Source organism: Nannobrachium achirus, assembly GCF_963921795.1.
Source record: "Nannobrachium achirus genome assembly, chromosome: 2".
Classification (NCBI taxonomy): domain Eukaryota; kingdom Metazoa; phylum Chordata; class Actinopteri; order Myctophiformes; family Myctophidae; genus Nannobrachium; species Nannobrachium achirus.
Genome location: NC_137811.1, coordinates 58,404,195 through 58,428,267, shown reverse-complemented (window position 1 = coordinate 58,428,267; position 24,073 = coordinate 58,404,195). Strand labels below are relative to the sequence as shown.

General features: G+C 44.3%; 2 protein-coding genes across 2 annotated transcripts in view; one reads left to right on the top strand and one right to left on the bottom strand.

Annotated features, from left to right (window-relative positions):
- Window positions 1-327: 327 nt before the first annotated feature.
- Window positions 328-12,806, bottom strand: vegfaa (vascular endothelial growth factor Aa; the record flags this gene model as incomplete). The annotated part of the gene is made up of 7 exons (XM_080742908.1): window positions 328-460; window positions 3,794-3,940; window positions 7,261-7,293; window positions 7,409-7,485; window positions 8,541-8,737; window positions 11,412-11,454; window positions 12,741-12,806. The coding sequence occupies 7 exons, from the start codon at window positions 12,804-12,806 to the stop codon at window positions 328-330; spliced, it is 696 nt and encodes a 231-aa protein (XP_080599034.1).
- Window positions 12,807-14,282: 1,476 nt separating this feature from the next.
- The window catches only part of gprc6a (G protein-coupled receptor, class C, group 6, member A), a gene marked incomplete at its 5' end in the record, with an annotated part of 127,727 nt that continues 117,936 nt past the window's right edge, over window positions 14,283-24,073 (top strand). Inside the window, one exon of the mRNA XM_080742896.1 lies at window positions 14,283-14,409. Coding sequence (XP_080599022.1) covers window positions 14,283-14,409 — 127 coding nt within the window. The remainder of the gene's footprint in view (window positions 14,410-24,073) is intronic.

Here is a 24,073-nt window from a genome sequence, read left to right as displayed (position 1 = left end):
CATTTTCAATTGTTTGGTTTAATAAAAAAAGAACAATATATTTTCAAAATAAATATGTTTTAATTGTTACACTAAAAACAAAAAAAAAGGTTATTAATATTGTAAAACATCATTTTACAGCACCAATAAATATATTAATGTGAAAAATATACTAAAAATGTGGCTGTACATGATAAACAAACAAAATTCTGGCAATTAAATACAAATAGAATGTTTCTTTTCTCTCTCTCTCTCTCTCTCTCTCATCGTCCGAGGGCTTCAGAGGCGTGGTTATCATGTGAGTAGAGTCCTCCTCTGGGGCCACGCGCACTGCTGTGAGTATAGCTATTAGTCCAGACCAGCTTCCAGCACAGCTGCAGGCCTGCTGGCCACAGTGTCATTCTGGTCTCGTCCAAAGTCTGGTCCGAACTGACCACCGTCAGCGTGACGCCTTTCAGCGAAGTCCTCTGTGATGACGTGTCTTTTCGGGGCACTCAAGTGCAAAAACACATGTCCAACTCCCAGTCCAAAACCCGGTGCACCTGCGTCGGCGCATCATTTCACACGCTTCTTTTATCACTGGGGTTTCTATCGGTCAAAGAGACATGCTATGAGGCCCATTCTAGCGCGGAAGAAAAACCCAGAGCTAGTAAATATCTTTTTCAGGAATGTCAAAAGTGTTTAAACCTTTCTGTTCTTTTTTTCTCTCTTAAAAAAAAAGCCGTCTACAGTCATTCATGTTCTCCGTGTCCAGACAGATTGTTGAAAGCGTTGACAGTTGAAGAGGAAAATCAACTATTAACACTGAATATAAATATATATATATCACTTAAATACATAGAATACTGAAAATATTCTAGCATTATAAATTAGATGTAGTTAACGAGACAAAGGGATATCAGTTAAGTATATACAGATCGTTGCTTTTGCCTTGACTTGAACAGTTCTTATGAGGATGTGCAATCATCTCTTTGGAAAACAAAACAAACAAAAAAACATTAAATAAGGAAACAAAACTGAGCTCGTTGATTATTCCGGTGGCTTATAGGGTCCACCATTAACTCGTGGGTGTCGTCAAATCAACTCGTCTTATTTATTCTCTGTCTCCGTATATACCTACATTAATATCCCTTTTCAAATATTCTCACACCGAATCCTATTGGGTGTTAGTCGATACAGTGGTGACAAAAACTTCACCCCGTGGAGGAAGTGACATCACATGACAGAGGGAATCAGTTTCTTCTTCTTTTCCGACAGCTCTCTTAGAAGTTGGACCTGCCATTTAAGTTCAAGCACAACAGGAGTGCCTCCCCCTCCTCCTCCTCCTCGTCCTCCCTCCCCCTCCCACCTCCCCAAATCCGCCCGCCCGCCCCTCAAACCCCTCCCCACCCCTTCCTCATCTTCTCTATCAGAGTTCCGAGAGGAGTCAGGCTCCCATTGCATCTCTCAAGTGAAGTTGTGGTCACGAATCTTTGCTCAATGTTTATACTCGTATCATTTCATTAAACATAAATCATATCCACAGCAGACCAGCATCCAGTGAAGTGTTACATAAAATAAAAAGTTTTTTTTCTCTTTCCTTCCCAGTTTTCTTTCTTTTGAGGGAATCTCCCAGTTCCATGTGCAGGACCAAACAGACTGGCACAGAAATGTATCCCATTCACGCGCCAGCGGCGCATTCGTTAACTTATATAATATCTCTGTTTTTTAGCAGCAATACACATTGTCATTGTCCATTCAGAATATATGTGTATATATAGTATATATATACACACACACTATATATACTGTATATATACGTATATACACACATATATACATATTCACATATACTGTGTATCAATACGTATATATTTATATATTTTTTTCAACGGCTGGATCTCTGTGTCCCGACTGTTCCCTCTTGCTCGATCTCTCTTGCGTTGCCATTTTAACTCCTTGCAGGGAATGCTTCCTCAAAGTGCTGTGCCAAGAAAAGAATTCCTTCATGCCATCGTCCCACTCCCCCCCCTGCCCTCGTCTCATCTTGGTTTGTCACATCTGTGGAAGACAAGACAAGGCAATCGGTTAATCGGGTGACAGCAGCAGCGGCGAATCAGCTTCCATAGCAGGGGTGTAGCCAGTATCACCCCAACCCAGGGCACCACCCCCCTATCCCACCCCCCACCCGCTCCCCTGACCGCGGAGTGGCCAATTGGAAACGTGTCGCTGGTCACCCCACCGGAGAGTGTCTGGCTCGCTAAATGCAGGGCGTTGTGGGGGGCCCTGGGAGTTCGGAGGTCATGGAAGTGGTCAGGTCAGGGGAGGTCATTAAACACTGGGCCTTGTGAAGAGTCTCAGTAGAGGTGGCTCTCACAGTTACTCTCTATTTGGCTGCTTACTGAGCGCAGGCGTTATTTACAACAACAGCAATCAGTCTATTTCCACTGATTAGTGAATGAGTGGGGATTTTCGATTTCATATTTATAGGTGAAGCCTGATTTATAACTCATTGTACGGCACTGTCGCGAGCCAAAGATAGCCTGTGACACCGTCGTACGATGTTGTATAAATTAAGTCAGAGCAAGCAACACGGACACCATTTCTTGCATTCACTCAAATCCCGAGCTTTCCATACAATCAATAAACCATGGGAAGCGCTTTTCCCTGTGAGTGTTAGTGACGTGCATGAGTTCTGTCTTTAGAGGCCTGGCGCATAAACACGTCTGTCTGGGAGTGAAAACTAAAATGAAATTCCCCCTCCCACATAGGTAGTTATATATATCCCTGTGCCGATGGGAAAGAGATTGGATAAGATAAACTAATGGTACAATATGATGTGTGGTGTGTTGCGCACAGGCCATTAGCTGCTCTATTCAGACTGACCCAATATGGTACATACCATATCAGAGTCTTGGTGTGTAGGCTATTAAAATGGGATCATAGTTACAATGTTTTAGTCACAGCTGGGCTGTGTTAAACAATTGTATACACAAAATACTTAAACTGCCACTTTGCAGTAAAACATGTCAACAGTAATCACAAAGTCAACATGTAAGAGTTACGCTCAGCCAGTGTTGATTTCGTCGACTAAAACTATGATGAAAAATGTTTGTCGACCTCGTTGTTTTCATTGACAAAAACGAAATAAAAACTAAGCTGTGATGACTAAAACTAAAACTAAATATATTGACAATTTCGTCAACAAAATAAAAACTAGACTAAAACCTTGGGGAGGGACTAGTGCTGAAGAGAGTCATTTTATATTTGGTTGCTCTCAGGCATTGCATGCTGAAAATAGCAGATCTACAAGCTCAACGCGTCGCGCTACGACGCGTTGTGAGCTTGTAGATCGGCTATGTTCAGCACACGTAATGACTGAGTGTAAAATCAGTCATTACGATGCCATCAAGGCCTGCCAAAATACATTTCAGTTGACTAAATCAACTGTAGATTTAGTCACCTAAAATCTTATGATATTTAGTCGTCTAAAATTAGACTAAAACTACAACTTTTCAGGTGACTAAAACATGACTAAAACTAAATGACATTTTATTCAAAATACTATGACTAAAACTAAATCAAAACTTGCTGTCAAAAACAACACTGCGCTCAGCATGCCAAGAGGCTGTTGCATTGTACAGGGACATTGTAAGCACACAGATAACCACAGACCAGCCACCAGCACACAATACACAAAAGCAGGTAAAGAAGCATGCAGCTCGGCGGGGAAACCTCATTTAAGACCCTGGCAGAAGAGCAGCGAGGAACGGGGGGAGACGAAAAGATCAAGTGGACAGGAGGAGATTCAAGGCACCTTTGGTTTTATCGTGACGTAACGTAAACAAACCTGCAAGTTCTTTCGTTTAACTCAAGTTGCCTGGACTTGCAGTCTAACTGTGTGAATTTGCAGGAACATTTACAGGTGAGAGGGTCCTGCACAAACAAGCGCTTTCTTCTCTCTGAGCAAGGCTCACAGTGGCTGCAAGGGAAGCAAAAAGGGAGAGAGAGAGTTCTAAGCTATAGAGCGAATCCTGCAGAGAAGGCAGACACAGACACTCATGCACCCCCCTCCCCCAAACAAAACAACAACCCAACACCCACCCCTCACCATAGAGAGAGAAGACACTGACATATCAATGCGCTCCTGTTTTTTCTTTTTTCTTTTTTTACGTCATCAGCCTCATCACAGATAGTAATTCAATACAAACCATCATCAGCATATTCACATCAACTCTCATCACAGTTAGCTACATAGTATGACATCTGGAGACTCAGGATGAGAGGATCTGGTACTGTGTGATGATGAATAAGCAAGTGACCGTCCTACAGCACAGGGACCGTCACTTGTTGAATCTGAACATGCACGCATACAATCTGTCACAAACACTCTTCTTTCATTCTTTTATGTTTGCTATTCCTTGCTAAAATAGCATGACGAGCGCATGTTGTGTGATTGGGTTTAATTGAAGCAGCACAGGAAAGTATGCAAGTATGCAGATGAGACCTGCAGAATTCACCCAAGCCAACAGTCAGGCACAGCACACAAACCCACATTGATATGAACAAACTTAAGGTGCATGTGTGATATTCAGCGAAACTGAAGTGACAGGGAATACAACGCTTTATAATGATGATATATTCCTATAAAGAACTAAGTATTACCAATTCCCGACTTGTGCGAAGTGCAATCAGTGAGGTGGGATGTTTATTTGCAGGGATATTTTCCAGATTAAAAGTGCTACTAAGGTTTTGGCTGGGATGGGAGGTACAGTAAGGGTCAAATTCTACTCATTCTCATTCTACTCACCAGCCTGTTCTGAAATCAAGGTAGACTGCATTAAGACGTGGTATCATTTGCAAAGACTAACTTATGATATGGGAGTTCACACGCCAAAGACACAACAGAGACAGAGACAGATACAAGGGTGACTGACTATGGAGCAGTGGAGAAGCTATGCTTTGTCTCAGACGACAACGTATTTGCCCTTGACTCAACACTTGAAGCCAGAATGATGCAGCCTATTTAAGTGCAGGTCAATTTTGTGTCACATTCAAGACCGCCTGTATGACAACAGGAACAAGATAAGCCAAGGCATAACATATCAATGTTCCTTGTGCTCAAGGCTACAATCACTTATATTAAACACCATGTATTTAGCCGTTGTACAGTATAGCTGTTACTGATAATTGGCTTCTATCTAGGCTGTGGCGTTTGGAAAGCATCAACTATCGTCTGAAACAAATAGGCAACATGGAAGCAGATAACAGAGCCAACAGACTCAACTTGGCTTCCACTTAGCTGCCACAGTGTGGGCCAGTGGATAGTTATAAACCCCCAACCATGCTTACTGTATATTGCTTAATAATTACCTGTCAGCATCACATCACTGCCACGGCACTGGAATAAATGTTGGGCCATATTTACAGAAGAAAAAAAAGGGAATAGTTGAAAAAAGGGAGCTTAAGATCCAATAAAATATATGTTTTTAATTGACAAAATACCAAAAAAGTTCCACCGATATCAAGCCAACCACCAAGAGAGACACCGTGCTCACACGCACCGCAGTGCTGGTATAGGCCTCAACCTCAGCCATCCTGACGGTGTCTCTCTGTTTCTTTCTCTTTCTCTTTTGGCCCTTGCCCCTGGAAAACACAGAGAAGAGGGCAGAATAGAAGAGAGAGAGAGTGAGAGAGAGAAAGAGAGAGAGAGAGAGAGAGAGAGAGAGAAAGAGAGGCCTAAGTGGAAGCAGGAACACTCGTGCAGAAAATCAATCAATAGCAGTTAAAGCCAAACAGGACGCAATCAATCTACAGGGCGGTTGGCTTCTAATCTATTCTAGTCTCCTCATTAGCAGGGGGTATTGATCGACAGAACAGGCCTGATGTGTGTGTGTGTGTGTGTGTGTGTGTGTGTGTGTGTGTGTGTGTGTGTGTGTGTGTGTGTGTGTGTGTGTGTGTGTGTGTGTGCGCGCGCGCGCACACGTGTGATGCCTGTTCAAATTCTGTATATCAGGTGCCAAAATTAGATTCAGAGCAGTCACTGTGTGTGTGCGTGCGCGTGTGCGTGCGTGTATGTACTGTATGTGCCAATGAATGAGCATGTTGTCTTTACAGTGCCACCATCCTCCCTTGCCATAGGGTAAATCGGATGCCTACGTGCGCTGTGACAGGCAGGCCTCAGCGAGGCCTGGGCTCAGCCCCATGACAAACGGATTTGATTCAGCCTTCTCAGCTAACATGATCTCTCCATCTCTCCTCCACCGATCCCCAGGGCTTTAACCCCCGCGAGGCACGGCCGGGTTCACACACGCACCCGTCTCATCCAATTAAACCAGGGGGCATATTCTCTGACCTGCAGAGAGGTGGCTTTGAGACACGCACGCACGCACCGGCCCTGGCGCACACATGCATGCACACAGCCCTGCGTCAACCGGAGACCGCGGGTGAGCGACAGCCTCTCAACCACGTCTCCAGGCTCATCCACTATTTACAACGCTAAAAATAAAAATGGGTTAACTGCATGACACCTGTTGCTATGATTAGATGGGGAAGTAGCCGAGGGCCGAGGGTCGAGTTTGTGCAACGAGTGTCAGGGTGCAGGTGGCAGCGGGTGGTCTGAAGCAAGGCCTCAGTCATCCGCAACGTTACAACCGCACCATAAAGCACTAAACCCCGCCGTCATAAAAACAGCACACTCAGAGAGTTTGTGTGTGTGTGCATGCGTGTAAGTGTGCGTGTGTGCACATGTGGGTGAGTGTGTGTGAGTGTGAGAGCCCAGATAGAGGATGGAGCCTGTGCTTTTCTATGAGGCATGCTTGGGGGCCTGATTTTTGTCTTCCCTCAAGACCGGCAGGGAACATGCGGAACTAGGCCTGAAAATGGTTCAGTGGCTGCTGGCCCTGTCCCTACAGTGGCCCGCCTGCCCCCGTGGGACAGGCTGCTGCACGGTAAAAGGAGACGCTGATGCACTTCCTCTCCGCTGCCCCTGCAGTGACACGCTGGGCTCAGCGAGGAGGGGTAGCTACAGCCCACGCTTTGGCCCCAGCGGTACTGTTGTTACCGCTGTTTGACTCTCTGCTAAAGTAGCCATGTTCACATGAGCTCCTCGGAGGTTTGTTGGTATTAAAAGTGCCAGGCTGACTGCTTCTTGTCTACTGTTTACACAGTACAGTAAATACCCCATGTAAGAATATTGTGGTCAGGTAAGTTTCCGATCAGGGATTAACCGAACACATTCACATCCATCCCCTCTTCATTCAAAACACACATGACAAAATGATAAAATAAACACGTACTCACTTTTCTTTCTTTGCCTTCACCTCCGGCTTTTGTCTGAAAGGGCAGAAATAGAATTATGTTTCTGACTAAACATATTATACAACAATTAAATGAATGTCAGATAATTGTTGAATGTAACTGTTGAAGGGAAGAGTCACGATTTCCTTACCTGCAGTCGCACTTTAGGTGCTCTGTGAAACTTAATTGGATGGTATGTTGCGAATGCTTCTGTCTGACTCGTAATACCTGCAAGGAGAGACAAACAACAACACATGGTTTACATTTAGAGACTAAACTAAACAAAAATAAATTAGATCACTCACTTCCTCACCTACATTTCCTTTCTGTAACATTAGCCTTTTTTTTAGGAAACCTCCGTGACCACAGTGTGAAGACCACAACTTTAGAGCACTCTTGACCTCCACTTTGCTGACGCTTGCTGAGTGCTGTGACTCTACAAAGGCCTCGAGACCTGCTCTCTGTCTGCTTGTACAAACTTACACCAGCAGCGATCCATAACAGCAGGGGGTTTCGAGCAAGGCCCATGAAAGCCTTGGCCACGTAAACATGGGTGTAAACAGGGTGTGTGGGGGTAAACAACATAGCTGACATGCCAAGCCCTGCCATTTCACTTTCTCTGCTCCTGCACTGCTAACTTGCCTCACACTCAGGCAGTGTCTCATTCAGGGGAGAAGGAAGGGAGAAAGAAAGAGAGAAAGGGGCAGAGAGAGGATGAAGAAGGGTCAGGGCATTCCATTTGTGTGGGGAAAAAAATCTGGTTGAGCACGAAAGTGAAAGGTCAAGTATACAGTAGGGGTCTTCAACAGGGGGTCCGGGACCTCTAGGGGATCCTCAGAGTTACTACAGGGGGTCCTCCAAATCTTTGGGTGATAGAACGTTTCTTTTTTTTCTTTTTTTATACTAACAACCTGAACCCTAGTGTCAATATTCTGAGAACTTTAGCCAAAAATAGCAGATCTACAAGCTCACAACGCCTTGCAGAAAGAGCTTTGGTGTAGAGGGGAAAAAGAGCAGCCAGAGAGAGCAGAGTGAAAGGTCAGTTTTTTAAAGTATTGATGGTTCAAGTGGTTAAATATCTGAAAACACAAATCGACATGAATCCAAAATGCACTGATGATCGTGCTGTCAAACGATGAAACTATATGGAATCAATGAAAAAGTTGTAGGGGGTCCCTGCTTCATCTCTCTCTCAACTAAGGGGTCCTTGGCCTGGTCTACAGCATGTGCCCTCAAGTGTCCCCCACCCAGACCCTGGTATAGCGCCTGGTGGCGGGGCTCACCTCCATTGTGATATTGCGTGTTTCCGAGGGGACACACTCGAGCGCCTCGTCGTTGCAGCAGCCCGAGCAGCGCTTGAGGACCACGCATGACGGGATGTAAGTGTGCTCGATCTCCTCGGGATACTCGTGGTAGATGTCCACCAGCATCTCCCGTGTCTGACACATGCTCTTGTTATATACGTCCAAGAAGGGGACCACTGTAGGGGGGAAGTGGGGGAGAAGACAACATTACTGTCTATCCGTCATCGTCGTCATCTTCACCATCTTTATTTGTCATTATCAATCACACGCTGTGGTGTATTTTAGCGAGGGAGCGGGGACAACGCTCCAAAGTGGAGAAGAGTCTACAGCAGATTCAACTTGCCCTCATGTTTCCATTCTATGTGACCCTGCAGTCTGGTTCTGTCTCTTTTATTTGCACTTCATCACCCCCACCCCCACCCCCATCCCTACTCTACTTCAGTCAAACCCCTTGTCATCCCTTCATTGCTCATTTCCGCCCGGCACTGGAAGAGAGCACTTGTGCCCCTTTGTCAACGTAAGAAAGGTACAGCCATTCATTTCCTGAGTAGTGCCCATTACTAAAGCTAGCTTAGAAGGCAAACAATGCCACCGATCTATGGCCACAGCTAAAACACAGACGCTCATTGTGCCGATGAAGAGTCTTAATAATTACTAGCAAAACTGAAATGATGTCAAACCTGCTCAGAGTCCAAAGCCCACTGACGTCACACATGATCCCACACACAGGGATGAAAACCTAATAACCATTTTTGTGTGAATGTATACAAAACATCCACACACACACGCGCACACGCACACGCGCACACACACACACACACACACACACACACACACACACACACACACACACACACACACACACACACCACCACCACCACCACCTTTATCCGTCAGTAACAGCAAGCCAGACACTATATACATCCATCCCCTCTCCATCCCAGAATAATCCATGCCACCATCCGGCAGACTGGTTTCCCAGCGACCCCTTGCTAACACCTGACCTCTGGGTCATCGGAGCAGCCGTGACCTCAGGCAGTGCGGCGCCAGGGTTCACCTCTGACATGTGACCCCAGAAAGCCCACCCTTGAACAGGGCCTGCTTCTAGCCTAATGCTACAACAACATCCTCTGGCACTAAACCACACCACCATACACTATCACCATGCACCTCCACCACCAAACTGACACTGCTGTATGAGTCAGTGGCTCACAGACTTTACTCTCAGGCCATTTTGTTTGGTCCCAAGCAGACCTGGCCGACAGATGCAGAGGTAAATGGTGCATTTCATGTAGCGTCTTTCTCCAAAGAGCTTTACGGTGTGCATTACATTCACACATTCACGTACAGATTCACAAACCAACGGCGGAGGAAATCATGAGGCACCAATCTGCTCATCAGGAGCACTTAGGGGTCAAGTGTCTTATTCAGGGACACTTCGACACTAATCAAGTGGGAGCGGGGAATCGAACCGTGAATCGAACCGGGAACCTTCCGATTCCCAAGCGGCCACTCTAACTCCTAAACCAGCGTTTCTCAAACTTTCACCTTTCAAGATCTCCCCTTAACTCTGGCAGTGTACAAATGGAACCAAGAGTTACAGACTTGTATGGGTCAATTCACCCCCCCCCTAAAGGAACACACAGAGTCCCTGGAATCCACTTTGAGAACCACTGTCCTAAACCATGCTGCCCCAGTGGAGGAACGGCGGTCACAAAGCAACAACACGCAGACAGACACCTGCTCAGAGACAGTAAGAGCCATCCTGGTCAGAGACTGGAATGGGTGCTTGTATAGGGTGGGTGATTGGTGCTCAAAAGACATAAATATAAACCAAATATCTATGTTGTTTTGTTCTTCTTTAATGACTGAGATACATAAGTTATGACTTTTGGGTGGTGGAGAGTGTTAAGGAGTCTGCAGTGTTTCTGATTACACTTTTGTCTGGCTGTCTGACTTGTTGAAGGTCAGGGTGAGCGTGCACGCAGGGGAAGGGAGTTGCTGCCCTTGCACAGACAAAAACAATGACATATTCATATGCGATGTCACGTAGAAAGCCTTCTTATTTGGGTCTGTCTACTATCAAAGAACCAGTCTGATCTTTGCACGGACACAGCTAATCAGTAAACAACAGTACACTGTCAGGTGTATGTCCTTAAGGCTTGGACCCAATGTTGACCGTCTGTTGCATCCAGTATGAACCATCCAGTTAGGTCACACATGGGCCGGTGTCCAGCACACACACAGGTAGAATAAATCAATTAAATACAATTACAATAAAAAAAGGACCCACAGAGCATTATTATTTTAGAGGCCTTCACGTGGGAATACCATTCCTCCTATAAACTGATGTCGAGATGGATCTTGCACTCTTTTATGGTGATTCCAAAGTCCCATATCAGACCTTTCACCTCTGTGCTGTTTATTTCTATGGGAATCTAGAGAACAACAACCCTGTATAGCTATAACAGTGGTATCCTCTCTCTCTCTCTCTCTCTCTCTCTCTCTCTCTCTCTCTCTCTCTCTCTCTCTCACACACACACACACACACACACACACACACACACAAACACACACACACACACACACACACACACACACACACACACACACACACACACACACACACACACACACACACACACACACACACACACACACACACACGAGCACAGTGTTTCTAATCTGAAGTGCAGCGCCTAATCTTGTTAAATGTCTTCTCATAGAGAAACGAGTGTTCCCCCTTTGACCGCTAGGTGGCTCAATGGGCGCCTAACCCTGCATGTAGCCTACAGATGATAAAAGTTCAAAAACTGTTTTTTAATGGGTGTATTTATTCAGAACACTTACCTTCATTTTTACTCTTCGCCACCTCCTTGTTTATACTGGCAGTCTGTAAAAGACGCACATGAGACCAATCAAAAACAATTGCGCATTATAGCCTAAACAACCTCTTATAAACTGCCTCTATAAACACAATAAAACAAATCCTATTGCATGATGGCGTGGATCAGTGTCAGCATAGACTACATATCGATTTCACTACGACTAGTTCTATTTCTATAGGCGGTTTATGTAGGACATTGGTTCTCAAAGTGGGGTCCGGGGACCCCCAGGGCACAGGGTCTTTGCGGGAGTTCCAGGGGATCCCCAGCTAAATGATAGTTAGGAGAAACCAAATTGACCCTAGGGTCCCAGGGTCCATGTCCTACTCCATTTATAGCATACACTCTCTGAGTTAAATAAAATTAACATTGATTTTACAATAAATTGGGGTCTCAGAGATAGAAATGCCATTAAATGGGCGTCTAGCCTAAACCATACATGTAAAACTGGGGGTTCTTGAAATTAAAATTGAGAATCACTGCTATAAAGCCGCAAAAATCTTCTCTTATGGGGGTCCCGTCCCTGGCAAATCTTTTCAAATGGGGGTCAGTTTGGGGGTCCTTCCTTGACATGAAAAAGTTTGAGAACCATGCTATAGGCGGTTTATTGCAGCAGGACACACACAGAGTGTCACTTTTCCCGCCTCATGTGCAGCAAGTGCACCATCAGGACAGACCGCAGTGAGCGCTTGGCTCTCAGTCATATCTCTGAGGCTGCAGCCTGCAACCGACTCTAGGTATTGCGTGAGAAACCGGCCGATTGTGTCGTGTTGTGTCGGGGTGGCATGCAGGCACCGTGTGACAGACAGACAGACAGACAGACAGACAGACAGACAGACAGACAGACAGACAGACAGACAGACAGACAGACAGACAGACAGACAGTCAGAGGGGTGTAGCCCTGCCTATTAGACGACTTGTTTAAATATATAGCTTAAGAATAACTAAAGCCCCAGCCTCAACTAAAGGTTTAGGTTCATATTAACCTAAATAACACAAGTCAGGCCATTATAAATATAGCGGTGCTGTTGCGATACGTTTTAAGTGAGTTCACACATGACTGTTGAATGGAAAGAAAATGAGATTGAACTCTCTATCAGAATATTTTGACATTGTTCAATAAATAGTAGGCCTATATAGTTTAAATAAATGACAACAAAAATTATTGTAGCAATTGTAGTTGAGCAAGGTTGGGTTAGTGTCCAGTGCTGTCCACTGATAGAAGCGCTCACTGATTAAACAAGAACAACTTTATTCTACTTTTTATTCGTGAATATTTAAATAGAGGGCTCACCTTTACAGTGGAGATATGAAGAACCGCTGCCAAAAGGATTTGTATCAAACTGACAACACAGTTCATGGTTGTAATTCCTAAAGGGATATACCGTTGTCTCGAAATCTCAGCTGTCCTTTATTGCTTCACAATAAAAACAACAGACAAAAAAAGAAACGCGAAGTAGGCTGTAACAATATCTTGACAAAATCAAAGGCATACATCCATATCGTCCACCCAGGAAAGGCAGCGCCACCTGAGGGGAATCCGTCAAAAATGAACGCGTTGAGATCGTCTCCAAAGGGAGCCTTAAAGAGCGCACCAAAAGACACGTATCATCCAACATGCGTCGGTCATCCAATAACAAAGAGAAATGCTCTGTTCTGTATCCACGTTAGAAAAGGAACACCTTGAAAAAAGAAGAAAAAAAAGATCAATCCTTCCCAAAATGTATGGTTTTCTGATGGGGTCAAAAATGTACTGCGTGCGGCGTCACGCCAACTTTGCGCACTGGTCTTTCTGCGTGTTGCCCATTGATCACAGGAGCGAAAGTCAGGCACTGTTTGCCGGCGTAAAGTGATCCGTTATCAATCCCTCTTTGGAACCGCACTGGAAACCTCCCTTCTCTTTTTATTTTAATAATTGACTGCGTTCCTTTGTTAACATGCCTTTGTTTTCTTTTTTCAAGCTTTCGGCATCCGTCCGTGGAGAAAGGGGGGAGATTGTCCGACAGCACCTTCTCTGTGTCTCGCTTCGTGTATTCTGTTTTATGTTCATGGGTTATTAAATTGGATATCAGGCAACAAGGGAGAGCCACTGCAGGCACGCCATTGGCTACAATCGGGTTTGGTGGGTGGAACCAGGCTATAAAGCATTGCTCTGGGAGCCAGTATCCAAAGCCAAAGAGCTGTGTGAACACACAGTGTGGTGTGATAGGTACCAATCTATTATTTGAGCTCCAATCGCCACAGCTTGGCGTACATTGTAGCAGCTACGCTTTGGTTTGTAATGATGCCTACTCGTTACGGGGGAGATTTGATTAAGATCACTTAATTTAAGACACGGTTTTATCTTAGAAAACGTTTGGTAGGTGAAGGAATCAGCTATAAGCTTCCTCCTAATTAACCAATTATGCTGTGTGGGAAATATCTACTAAACATTTGATCTTTAAGAATGAATAGCCTATCTAGAAAGTTTATAAAGGCATTATTAGCCTAATGTTTTTCAGGTCAAAGTAAAAATATAACATAAAAATAAACATAACAATGCTGGAAATGTACACTAGACTATTTTCTAAATGTGAATTCATTTAGACTATATTTGAACAAACATTACCAAAAAGGTCACTGCCTTATAGCTTACAAACCAAAACTGACATGATCTCAGTGTTGCCAATCATGAACGTGCAATACGTGCAATTTCCTACTGATTCAGAGGCCTGAGTCAGTGAGGACAATATCTAACATTTAGCCCCAAAAGCCAAGTGGATCTCACTCCATCTCCCTGTGCACTGTGCAGCTTCAAACAGACAGTGTCTGCTGTTACATTCAGTCTCCAATGCACATGAAGACAGACTGTGTCCCAGCCCAGACCAACAGCACCACCTCCTTCCCCTTTGTTCCCAAGAAGAAGCAGGCTTGTTCCCATTCAGGACTGGACTGCTGCTGGTATTCATGCTCCAAAGAGATGGGTCAGTGCTCTCTCTCTCTCTCTCACTCCCTCTCAAACACTGCTTTACATGGAGACACTCCACTATAGTTTCCATGGTTCCTGGCCTCTCCAGCCTCCCTCTCTTTCATTGCTGTTGTCTTTCCTCGCCTCTTTCTCACGTGAGATGAGATTCGCAGCGAGGACGGGACCAAGGCCGATGAGCACCTCTTTGTATTTACTATATAGTTCACAAAGGAGTATCTGTGTCGATCTGCACAGTTAAAAACAAAACTAAAAATTGTCTGAGGATGTGATCATCATTCTGGTATCGTCGACTGACCAAACAATACAAATTAAGATATTTCTTGCTACGATATAACTTGTTTTAATTCGCACAGAGACATGGCGTAACCTTGAGATTAGCAAGATTCGACCGTGGAAAAGTACACCAACTAACAAAAAGAACAAATGCCTGAGAAGAAGTCAAATGACTATTTGTACCACAAAGAAAAATTTCCATTGCCAATGTTTGATGAGCAAAGGGCGAGGCATTTAGAATAATCCACATGCATGCATAGAATGCAGCATTCAGCCCCACACTCCCTTTCCCTTGCACCATGGGAAGTCCTAAAGTAGCAAAAATGCTTATGCCCGTGTTATGTCACAAGGAATAAGAGCAGGCAATCTGACAACACATGATGGAACAATTTGATTTACTCTGGTCTGTGTAACTCTTAGCCACATAAGCCCTATGGCTGGCTATTTCATTGTACAACAAATAGCTAAAACGCCTTAAACTGTACAAGCTCACATACTCTTTTTCCTGACATTTCCAGAATAAATCTTGCCTATAATGACATGCCCCAAACCAGGGATTCCAGGGTGAAAGTAGTAAATCAGTCAGTGCAGTGGCCCCTCTTTGATCCAGTAATATAATCATCAGCTGTGTATCTAGAACTGACTGATTTAGAAGAGATTCACAAAGGAGCCCTGGTTTTCATCAACATGACTTCACAGATGTTGCACTGGATTCTTCCATGACTGATATTTGGATCTATCCTGTAGAGGACACTGTAGAGTCAAGAGTCACTTAGTGGTGAGATACAAATGTTTCCAGATTGTGAATAGGGACATTTGCACTCAAAAGCCATCTAATTTGTCCATAAAAAACACACGCACACGCACACACACGCACACACACACACACACACACACACACACACACACGCGCACGCACGCACACACACACACACACACACACACACACACACACACACACACACACACACACACACACACACACACACACACACACACACACACACACACACACACACACACACAGCACTTAACCCAACCTTAAAGTCTCAGCTGTCTCTAAGAGTAATGAACCTTATCAGCATATCAACATGTGACTTGTTGCATGCACCACTGGAAGAAAATATCACTTTGGGTTAATGAATGAACAGATAGCGCATATGCGGCACTATGAAGGGATGGCTGTACGGCATGGTGTGGTGCATGTACTGTACTGTGTTAGGAAGTAGTGGGCCACACCTTGACATATTATCCGCTTTCTTTCCATGTGTGTGTCGGGCCTGTTCTTTGTCAAGGTCCCGTCTACACCGCTTTTATCACTCACCAAGTCACCATATTCTTATAAGTCTGCCGTTCATTTTGTTGTGTCTCTGTGGATTCTGATACTGCACCAACTTGGACAAGAGGCATCGATACAGTCCACCGCATTCTGAGAATTGTCTACGATACATAGTACAGTAACTGATACACGGCACATGTGATCCTGGAGGTTGTGATAAACGTACAGCGCTGTGGATAAAATTGACATGGATGTGCCGTGCAACGCTGGAGTCTAGACCAAGTTCCTTCACCCCACCCAAAAATATGTGAAGGTCAAGTCGGCACCTCCACGCCACCCTGAGGAGCTCTCGGCCCGGCCCCGAACTTTCCCTCGCATGTAATCCTGAGGGTCGGATTGAAGCCCATAAGACCTCTCACATGCTTTCTGCAAAAATATTTAGTCTGGGCCCAACGTCCAGGGGAGTCGCAATGATAACATGTGCGCCGGCAGATCAAGACGGAGGATGGAAAATCCATCACGCCGCATACAAGTGCACAACAGGAGGAGGGCAAAGGATAGAGAGGAGAGGAGGCGGTAAGTGATAGATGAAAATGAAAATGGGGCTAAGATGACAGGGAGTCCCTCTCTGCTGTGATGTAACCCAATCTGTAGGGACGAGGAGGACAGCTCGTCTCCTGGCACACAGCAACAAACTCCTTCAGTTTGCAGAGGTTTAGCTTTTAATTGAAGAATAACAAGCGAGTGCGTCTTCCTCCCGTAAGAGCCTCCCTCCTCTTTCTGCTGATGCCACAAAATCCCATCGGGGTTCCGAGGCCAGGAAACTTAATGAACTCTCTTCCTGTCCCATCAGCATTAACACCCACACCAAACATACACACAGGCACAGGCTGATGTTTGTGTGTGCCCCTGCGCTCTTGCTGCCAGGAAATCACGGAAGCCCAAATCGTCAGCTGTACATCGTGACAAGATTTATCACAATATTCGGTGTGTTATCCTTCAACGTAACCCTGATCTGGAATCGCAGTAACAGTTCCAGTAGAATTCAATAGGCTCATTGGCAAGCATTGCCCCCCGGATTTAACCCATTTAGGTCTGAGGCCGATTCTAAAAATGCCTTCTAAATGATGACCTATACGTTTTCTGAAAAACTTCAAATATCTATTAAAGAATTACAAAAACAATTGTGTTGCTATGTACTGTACATAGCAACAAGAACCCCAAAAGGAGTTCCAGTCTTAAAGGTAAAAACCTCAAAAGGGGTTCCCACCCTAAAGGGGCATTCACTTTTCATGGTTAGAGAGTCAAAGCAAGACAAACATCCTAATATGGCCCAAAAAAACCACTGACCATCAAGTCATACATTATTACATTACATTACATTATCTACAGTATGCATATATGCAATCATTCTATATTTTTGAAAACCATAATAGACTTTTCCCCAAATGTATAATGTTATACACATAGCTACAGTTACATTATGCATCACATGCAAATTATAAACATTATAATATGATTATTATCAATGATTATTATTTATAATCATTATAGGCCTATATCATGTATTTCATTACGGTCATCTGAACGACCAAACCCTTGGTGCCATCAGCTACTGGGAAAAATACTTTCTAGACCAGTGTTTCTCAACCATTTTTGAGCCATGTAACTCCTATCTAATATCCATCCAGGTCCCTTACCTCCCTCCCACCTAATTCAAATGTAATCTTTAGTTTTTATTGTATATTGTGTTGCTTAAATAATTTAGAAAACATCTAATCAAAAAAAAGAAAAAAAAACATCAGATTTTACATTAAACTGGACTGTTTATTTTGTAATTATTAGCCTACTTCCCACTTTCCAGGGAGTAAAAAGAACTGTTATGATTATGAGTAGAATTGTACATGGATGTCAAGCCCTGTCACATCAGGGCTGTCATGGGCTGTCATGGCTCCGTCACAGGCCCTGTCGTGTTACCATGGCATGGTGGTACCATGGTAACATGTCACCAGCCCTGTCATCCCATCCCCGTCACACTGTGCTGGGAGAGGGGCCTGATCTGACCCCTGTTGAGAGAAACACTATTCTAGAATTAGTAGGATCATGTGCTCTTGTGTTAAGCATGGCAAGAAAAAACATATTTCATGTAATTTGCATAATACAAGTTGTCAAAGTAACGTGACGTCTCAGCTTGCTTTGACCCGAATAAATAAATGAATAGATAATCGGAATTACCAGGCCCCTCTCGTGTGCACTATTTTCAACTTCTACTCCGCTACATCTCAGAGGAAAATATTGTACTTTTACTCCACTACAATTATATGAAAACTTTAGTTACAGTTACTTCGTAGATTTGGATTATTATTAGAAAACACATATATATATTTTCAAATATGTATATGTTTTGAACTTGTGAAATGGGACATTCTTCCCAATAAGTACTTTACTTTTGGTACTTTAAGTATATTTTGATGCCGATACCTTTGTACTTTTACATTTTGAAAACGGGACTTCTACTTGTAACAGAGTATATTGACATTGCAGTACTGATACTTTTACTTAAGTAAAACATGTGAATGCTTCTTCCATCACTGATTGAAGTGATACGGCTCACTCAACCGTCAAACAGAGCATGGCTGCTAACGCCATTTCAAGTATTGTTTATAACTCTGGCTGGCGTGATAGACTGCTATCCTGCAGCTTCAACCAGTGTCAAAACCACAGTGATGAAGACCTATCACTATCAGCCACCAGGACGAAAAGGTTCTACATTTTGACGCCTGACCGTGATTTCTTATCAAGGGTTCATATATTATGTCTGGGAACAAGCAAAACTCCCAACTTATTTCAGGATTAATTTAGATTATCCAAATGCAATACCTAAGGGCATTGCACATAGACAGTGATATGACCTTCTACCAGTAAGACTCCCTAATCGGGAGATAAGCGACCGTCAGGTCGCAGCGTGATTTTAGGGCAAAATGTGTAGAAGCAGTGTCCAAAAATGTGGTTCAAAAAATCTGCCTGATGGTGGCGCTATATGGGACATCCATATTGATGAGATGAGTGTAGACATACTGTGTACCGATTTGCGTGATTTTAGGGCAAAATCTGTAGGAGCAGTGTCCAAAAATGTGTTTGAAAAAATCGGCCTGATGGTGGCGCTATATGGGACAGATCCATGTTGATGACATGAGTGTAGACATAGTGTGTACCGATTTGTGTGATTTTAGGGCAAAATCTGTAGGAGCAGTGTCCAAAAATGTGTTTTGCAAGAATCGGCCTCATGGTGGCGCTAGAAGAGGGCCATGTGAGAAATGAGGGGTGGGGTCTCCGCGTTGCCTTGGCGGACGAATAGGTACCGGCCCCGGCTCTCCCGGACGCTCCTAGCCCGAGTTACGGCATTTTATGTGAGCTGCAGTGGAGGCGGTCCTCCACTGGGGGCGCCACCACTTTGGCATCCGTTCTGGAGCACCAGGAGTCGGTGGTCCCCGGGAATCCCCGGGATCAGCCCCGTTGGGGTGGTCATTTGGTCATTTTTGCACATTTGGTCATTTTTTACATCTGGGGGTCCCCCAGGGACCTTGGGGTCCCTGGAGCTCCGGGGGTCCTTGGAGGTTGTAGTTTGGCAGGCAAGGAGTGTGTGTGCAAAATTTGGCATGGATCGGGGCAACGGTTGCGGAGATATGAGCAGGGCAATAGTGTGACGTGTGAGGTGTGACAGACAGACGGACAGACTGACTGACTCACAGTTTGTGGAGGTTTTGATAGTAAGTGCGACCTGACGGTCGCAATAAGAAAACAAAGCATTGGCACGGACCACTGGCATAGTGGTCCGGGCACAAGGCTCAATGTAGCCTGAGAGCGAGTTGCGAGTTCGAGTCCCGATCCTGATGGCCTTTGCTGCGTTTCTCTCCCCATTTCCTGTCTACCTGCTGTACTATCAAAAAAGGCATAAAAGAACAGCCGCTAGATCCCACCCCCTTCCGGTCAGAGCTGGTTACGACTGGTTAATGGATGGAATAACATCAGATTACCGTAAGAAAAGCACTCATCCGGAATTGTCCTTTAATTTATAATCCATCAAACTACAATGTCACAGAGATAGATCCACAAGCTCACAATGCGTTGTGAGTTTGTGGATCTATCTCGGTTTGTCACAACAAATCGTCTATTTTAGGTACGCATCCCCATTCTACGATGAAGTATAAATCAGGTTTATGGTCTTTACGCACCAGAGAAACATACTAACAGGGAATGAGGAAGAGAGAGCAAATGCAAAGACAACATCGACCAACCATTTCCAAGCCCACATTGACTGAGGCTATCATGGCTTTGCCCCATATTTTTATTGGGTCGGCAGGGACACACATCCTGATCCTCAGCCACATGTGCTCCAGACCAGGGGTTTTCAAAGTGGGTGACAGGGCAGCCTGGGGTGCCGTGACGGCAGTCCAGGGGTGCCGCGAGATAATTTGATAATATTTGGAATTTATTTGGACACAATTTGAAGTACAAAGTTATTTTCAGTCAGTTCTAACCAAAATGGCTATTATCTCAACGCTTTCCTCGCAACATAATCACTAAAATATTGTCACTGTCGGGCAGAAACCTCGTATCTCCAAGTTTCAAATGTGTACTTCTTTTGGTAAAGCAAGGCCCTGCTTCATCATACAAGACTAGTGAAAACAGCCGATCTACAAGCACACAACGCCTCGCACCGCGAGGCGTTGTGTGCTTGTAGATCTGCTGTTTTCACTAGTTTAGTACAATTTATAGATGATAAATACAAAACGAACGGTTTTGGACATACAAGGTTTCCGCCCGACAACGACGATATGCTATAAATATAAGGTGCTGGGAGTGAAAATTATAATGTAGGGGTGCCTCGGATTAAAAAAATATCTGTGGGGTGCCCTGAGTTTGGGAACCCCTGCTCCAGACAGTACACCAAACCAAACAACCAGGGGTTTTGGGGAATAAACGAAATGCTACATTTCTCATAGGGTCTCAAGCCAAACACTTCCTCTGAACACTCAACATCCTGGTTGGTAATCATAAATGGTAAATGGTGCATTTATATAGCGCTTTTAATCCAAAGCGCTTTACATAGATTGTGCATTACATTCACCCATTCACACACACATTCATACACCGGTGGCGGAGGAAGCCATGCAAGGCACCAACCTACTCACCGGAGGCAATTAGGGGTTCAGAGTCTTGCCCAAGGACCCTTCGACATTAACTCAGGGGGAGCCCGGATTCGAACTGGGAACCCTACGGGATTTATACCCTTCGTGCTCTAATACCAGTTTCTCTACCCCTGAGCTATGCCGCCCCATAATCATCTCTCCAGCCAATCACCACAGCATCAGGATCCCTCTGGGTGGTCCAGTGTTCCATCTAGGTCCAGACAGACATGGCTGTTGTCTTCCTGCTGTCTGGCTCCACGAGGGTGCCCTGGGGACCATGGGGACTTGTCCATGTGGCGCTTCTCACCAGCCCTTCAGTAGACTTGCAGACTTGAGAACTGCTCCGGGCAACTGTACACACTTACGGCTTAATGTCCTGACTGGGCATTCTAAATCACGTCCACTCCGATGCCTGGCTTGCACTGCCCGGGACTAAAATGATATAGATGTGGGTCTGATGCTGTTCCTGATTTTGGAGAGTCTTTTAGACCACTGATTACTAATGATTTCACACACACACACGCACGCACGCACGCACGCACGCACGCACCCACGCACGCACGCACGCACGCACGCACGCACGCACGCACGCACGCACGCACGCACGCACGCACGCACGCACGCACGCACGCACGCACGCACACACACACACACACACACACACACACACACACACACACACACACACACACACACATTCTTTTTTTTAAGGATTAGACATTTTTGATTAAAGTTTCAAATAAGAATAGATCATATTTTGAATTAACTATTAAACTTCAATATTTAAAAGAACTTAAAGGAGCTATAGTCAACTTTTTCTTGAAAAACGGATGCTAAAATAAAAATAATGTTTCGAAAATATTTTATAAAAATCTTCATACATGTGTTTCTATTCAAAAATGACCACAAAAAGCGTAAAATAATGATAAAATAATCATTTTGGCCATTGTCGGACCGACACTTTGTTTAGATTCTAGTCTATATACTAGGATGTAAACAAAGTGTCGGCCTGAAAATGATTATTTTATCATTATTTTACGCTTTTTGTGGTCATTTTTTATTGAAACACATATATTATGAAGCTTATTTTTTTATAAAATATTTTCGAAACATTATTTTTATTTTAGCATCCGTTTTTCAAGAAAAAGTTGACTATAGCTCCTTTAACTTTCATTAATGCACAGGCAAAATAAAAAAACTGTAAACTGAATAAGGACACTAGATTGAAATTGGTAAAAACAAAATCACCCAGGCTCTAGTCTAAATGTCAGAACAGCATAGTTACAGATGATGGTGACAGCTTAATAAACACTATAGATCTACAGGACAGATAAGACGGCATGGGGTAACAACACTGAATCAACATGTGAGCGAGAAGTGCATTCCGGCTTAATGAGGAAATGTAATTTCAATTTAATTTCTGAGATGGAACAGGGAGGCTGGGTGTCTGTTACGCCAAGAGAGGCCCACACTGGGATCTATCCTCTACAGGATCAGTAGTGATTCCTCTAGTCAGCACCACAGCCCTGTGCTCTGCCATGATATCATACTGTACGCTTGAGGAAGGCTTTTGTGATGTTCTGAAAGTTCAAACGGCCCTTTTATAAGCATTCAAAAGCAGCTTTGAACACCATAATGGAGCCCTTTGCCTTTGATATGCCCATATATAGCTGACTGCGTCTGGGCCCCATTAATCAACATTAAACTCAGATACAGACAGACAGACAGGGCCCACTCCTTCCTTCGTCCTTGTCCTTGAGCTTCATGAGGAGGTCTCTGAGAAGCATTAAGCTTTCAAATGACAAAGACAGCCACTGAGGGGGAATCTTCCCAGGAATGGTCTGCGATGCTACTTTCGTGCAACGGTGAGGGCAATGGGAAGACACAAGCCCAAGGCCGCAAATGACAAAACCTGCCGAGGGGTGTAGAAGCAATGCTGTTAGTCTGTGAGCCAGGGGGGTTGGTCGGTACCATCTGAGGGGAATAATGCTCTTAGTAATTTTTGTCAAGGCATACATGAGTTAGAAAATATGTGATAGCAATTGCACCAGTGGTAGCTTTATGGTTGCTATCATGTTTTTTATTTTATAACAATACCAGAAAATTTGATGGGTCAATATATGATGATGATATTTACAGTATATACATATACATACAGTGGGTAGACGGCTTCATTCTTCCTACACTTCACATCTACCAGTTTGAATGTTCAGAGAGACAATAATTGTGACATTAACATGTCACTTTCTCTCTCATGGATCACATGATGAAGTACTTATTCCATGCTGGCCATGTGCAGAATGCTGGATATCTAACCCAGTACCTGCTGAAGATGCAATAATAAGAGAGAACAATCAGTTTGATCATTCAGTGTGTTGGCATGTAGTAATAAATGGAGTGATAACACACAGAAAGCTACCACCGCTGCAATACTCACATATTTCCTATAGTACTAGGGATGTATACCTTCCCAAAAACTATGAGAAGTATTCCTCCCAGATGGTACCGATGACCCCAAATTAGGGGTCCTGAATCACAGACTATATGTGCCATTTACTGCACAGGGTCTTCATTGACTTGGTTGATGTTTGCACACCACACTTAGCGAGAATGCCTCGGCTGCACGCGCACAATCCTCTCAAGAACACACAGGTGAAACAACAAAGCCGGAAACAACGTGTTGTGCATATGTGAGGTAATGGATAGAGAGAGTTAAACATGTCACTTGATTGTTTTATTGTTCTTTGGACAAGATACAAACAATGCTGACCCTCCTGCAAACATTAACCCATGCCTTTTGTCTTCATTGTTAGTGCATGCACACGCTTGCACGCACACACACACGCACACGCACAAAGACAGATTCACAATTTGCTTTGGCTCTTCAGAGATAGCGTATTGCTTAAGAACCCTGT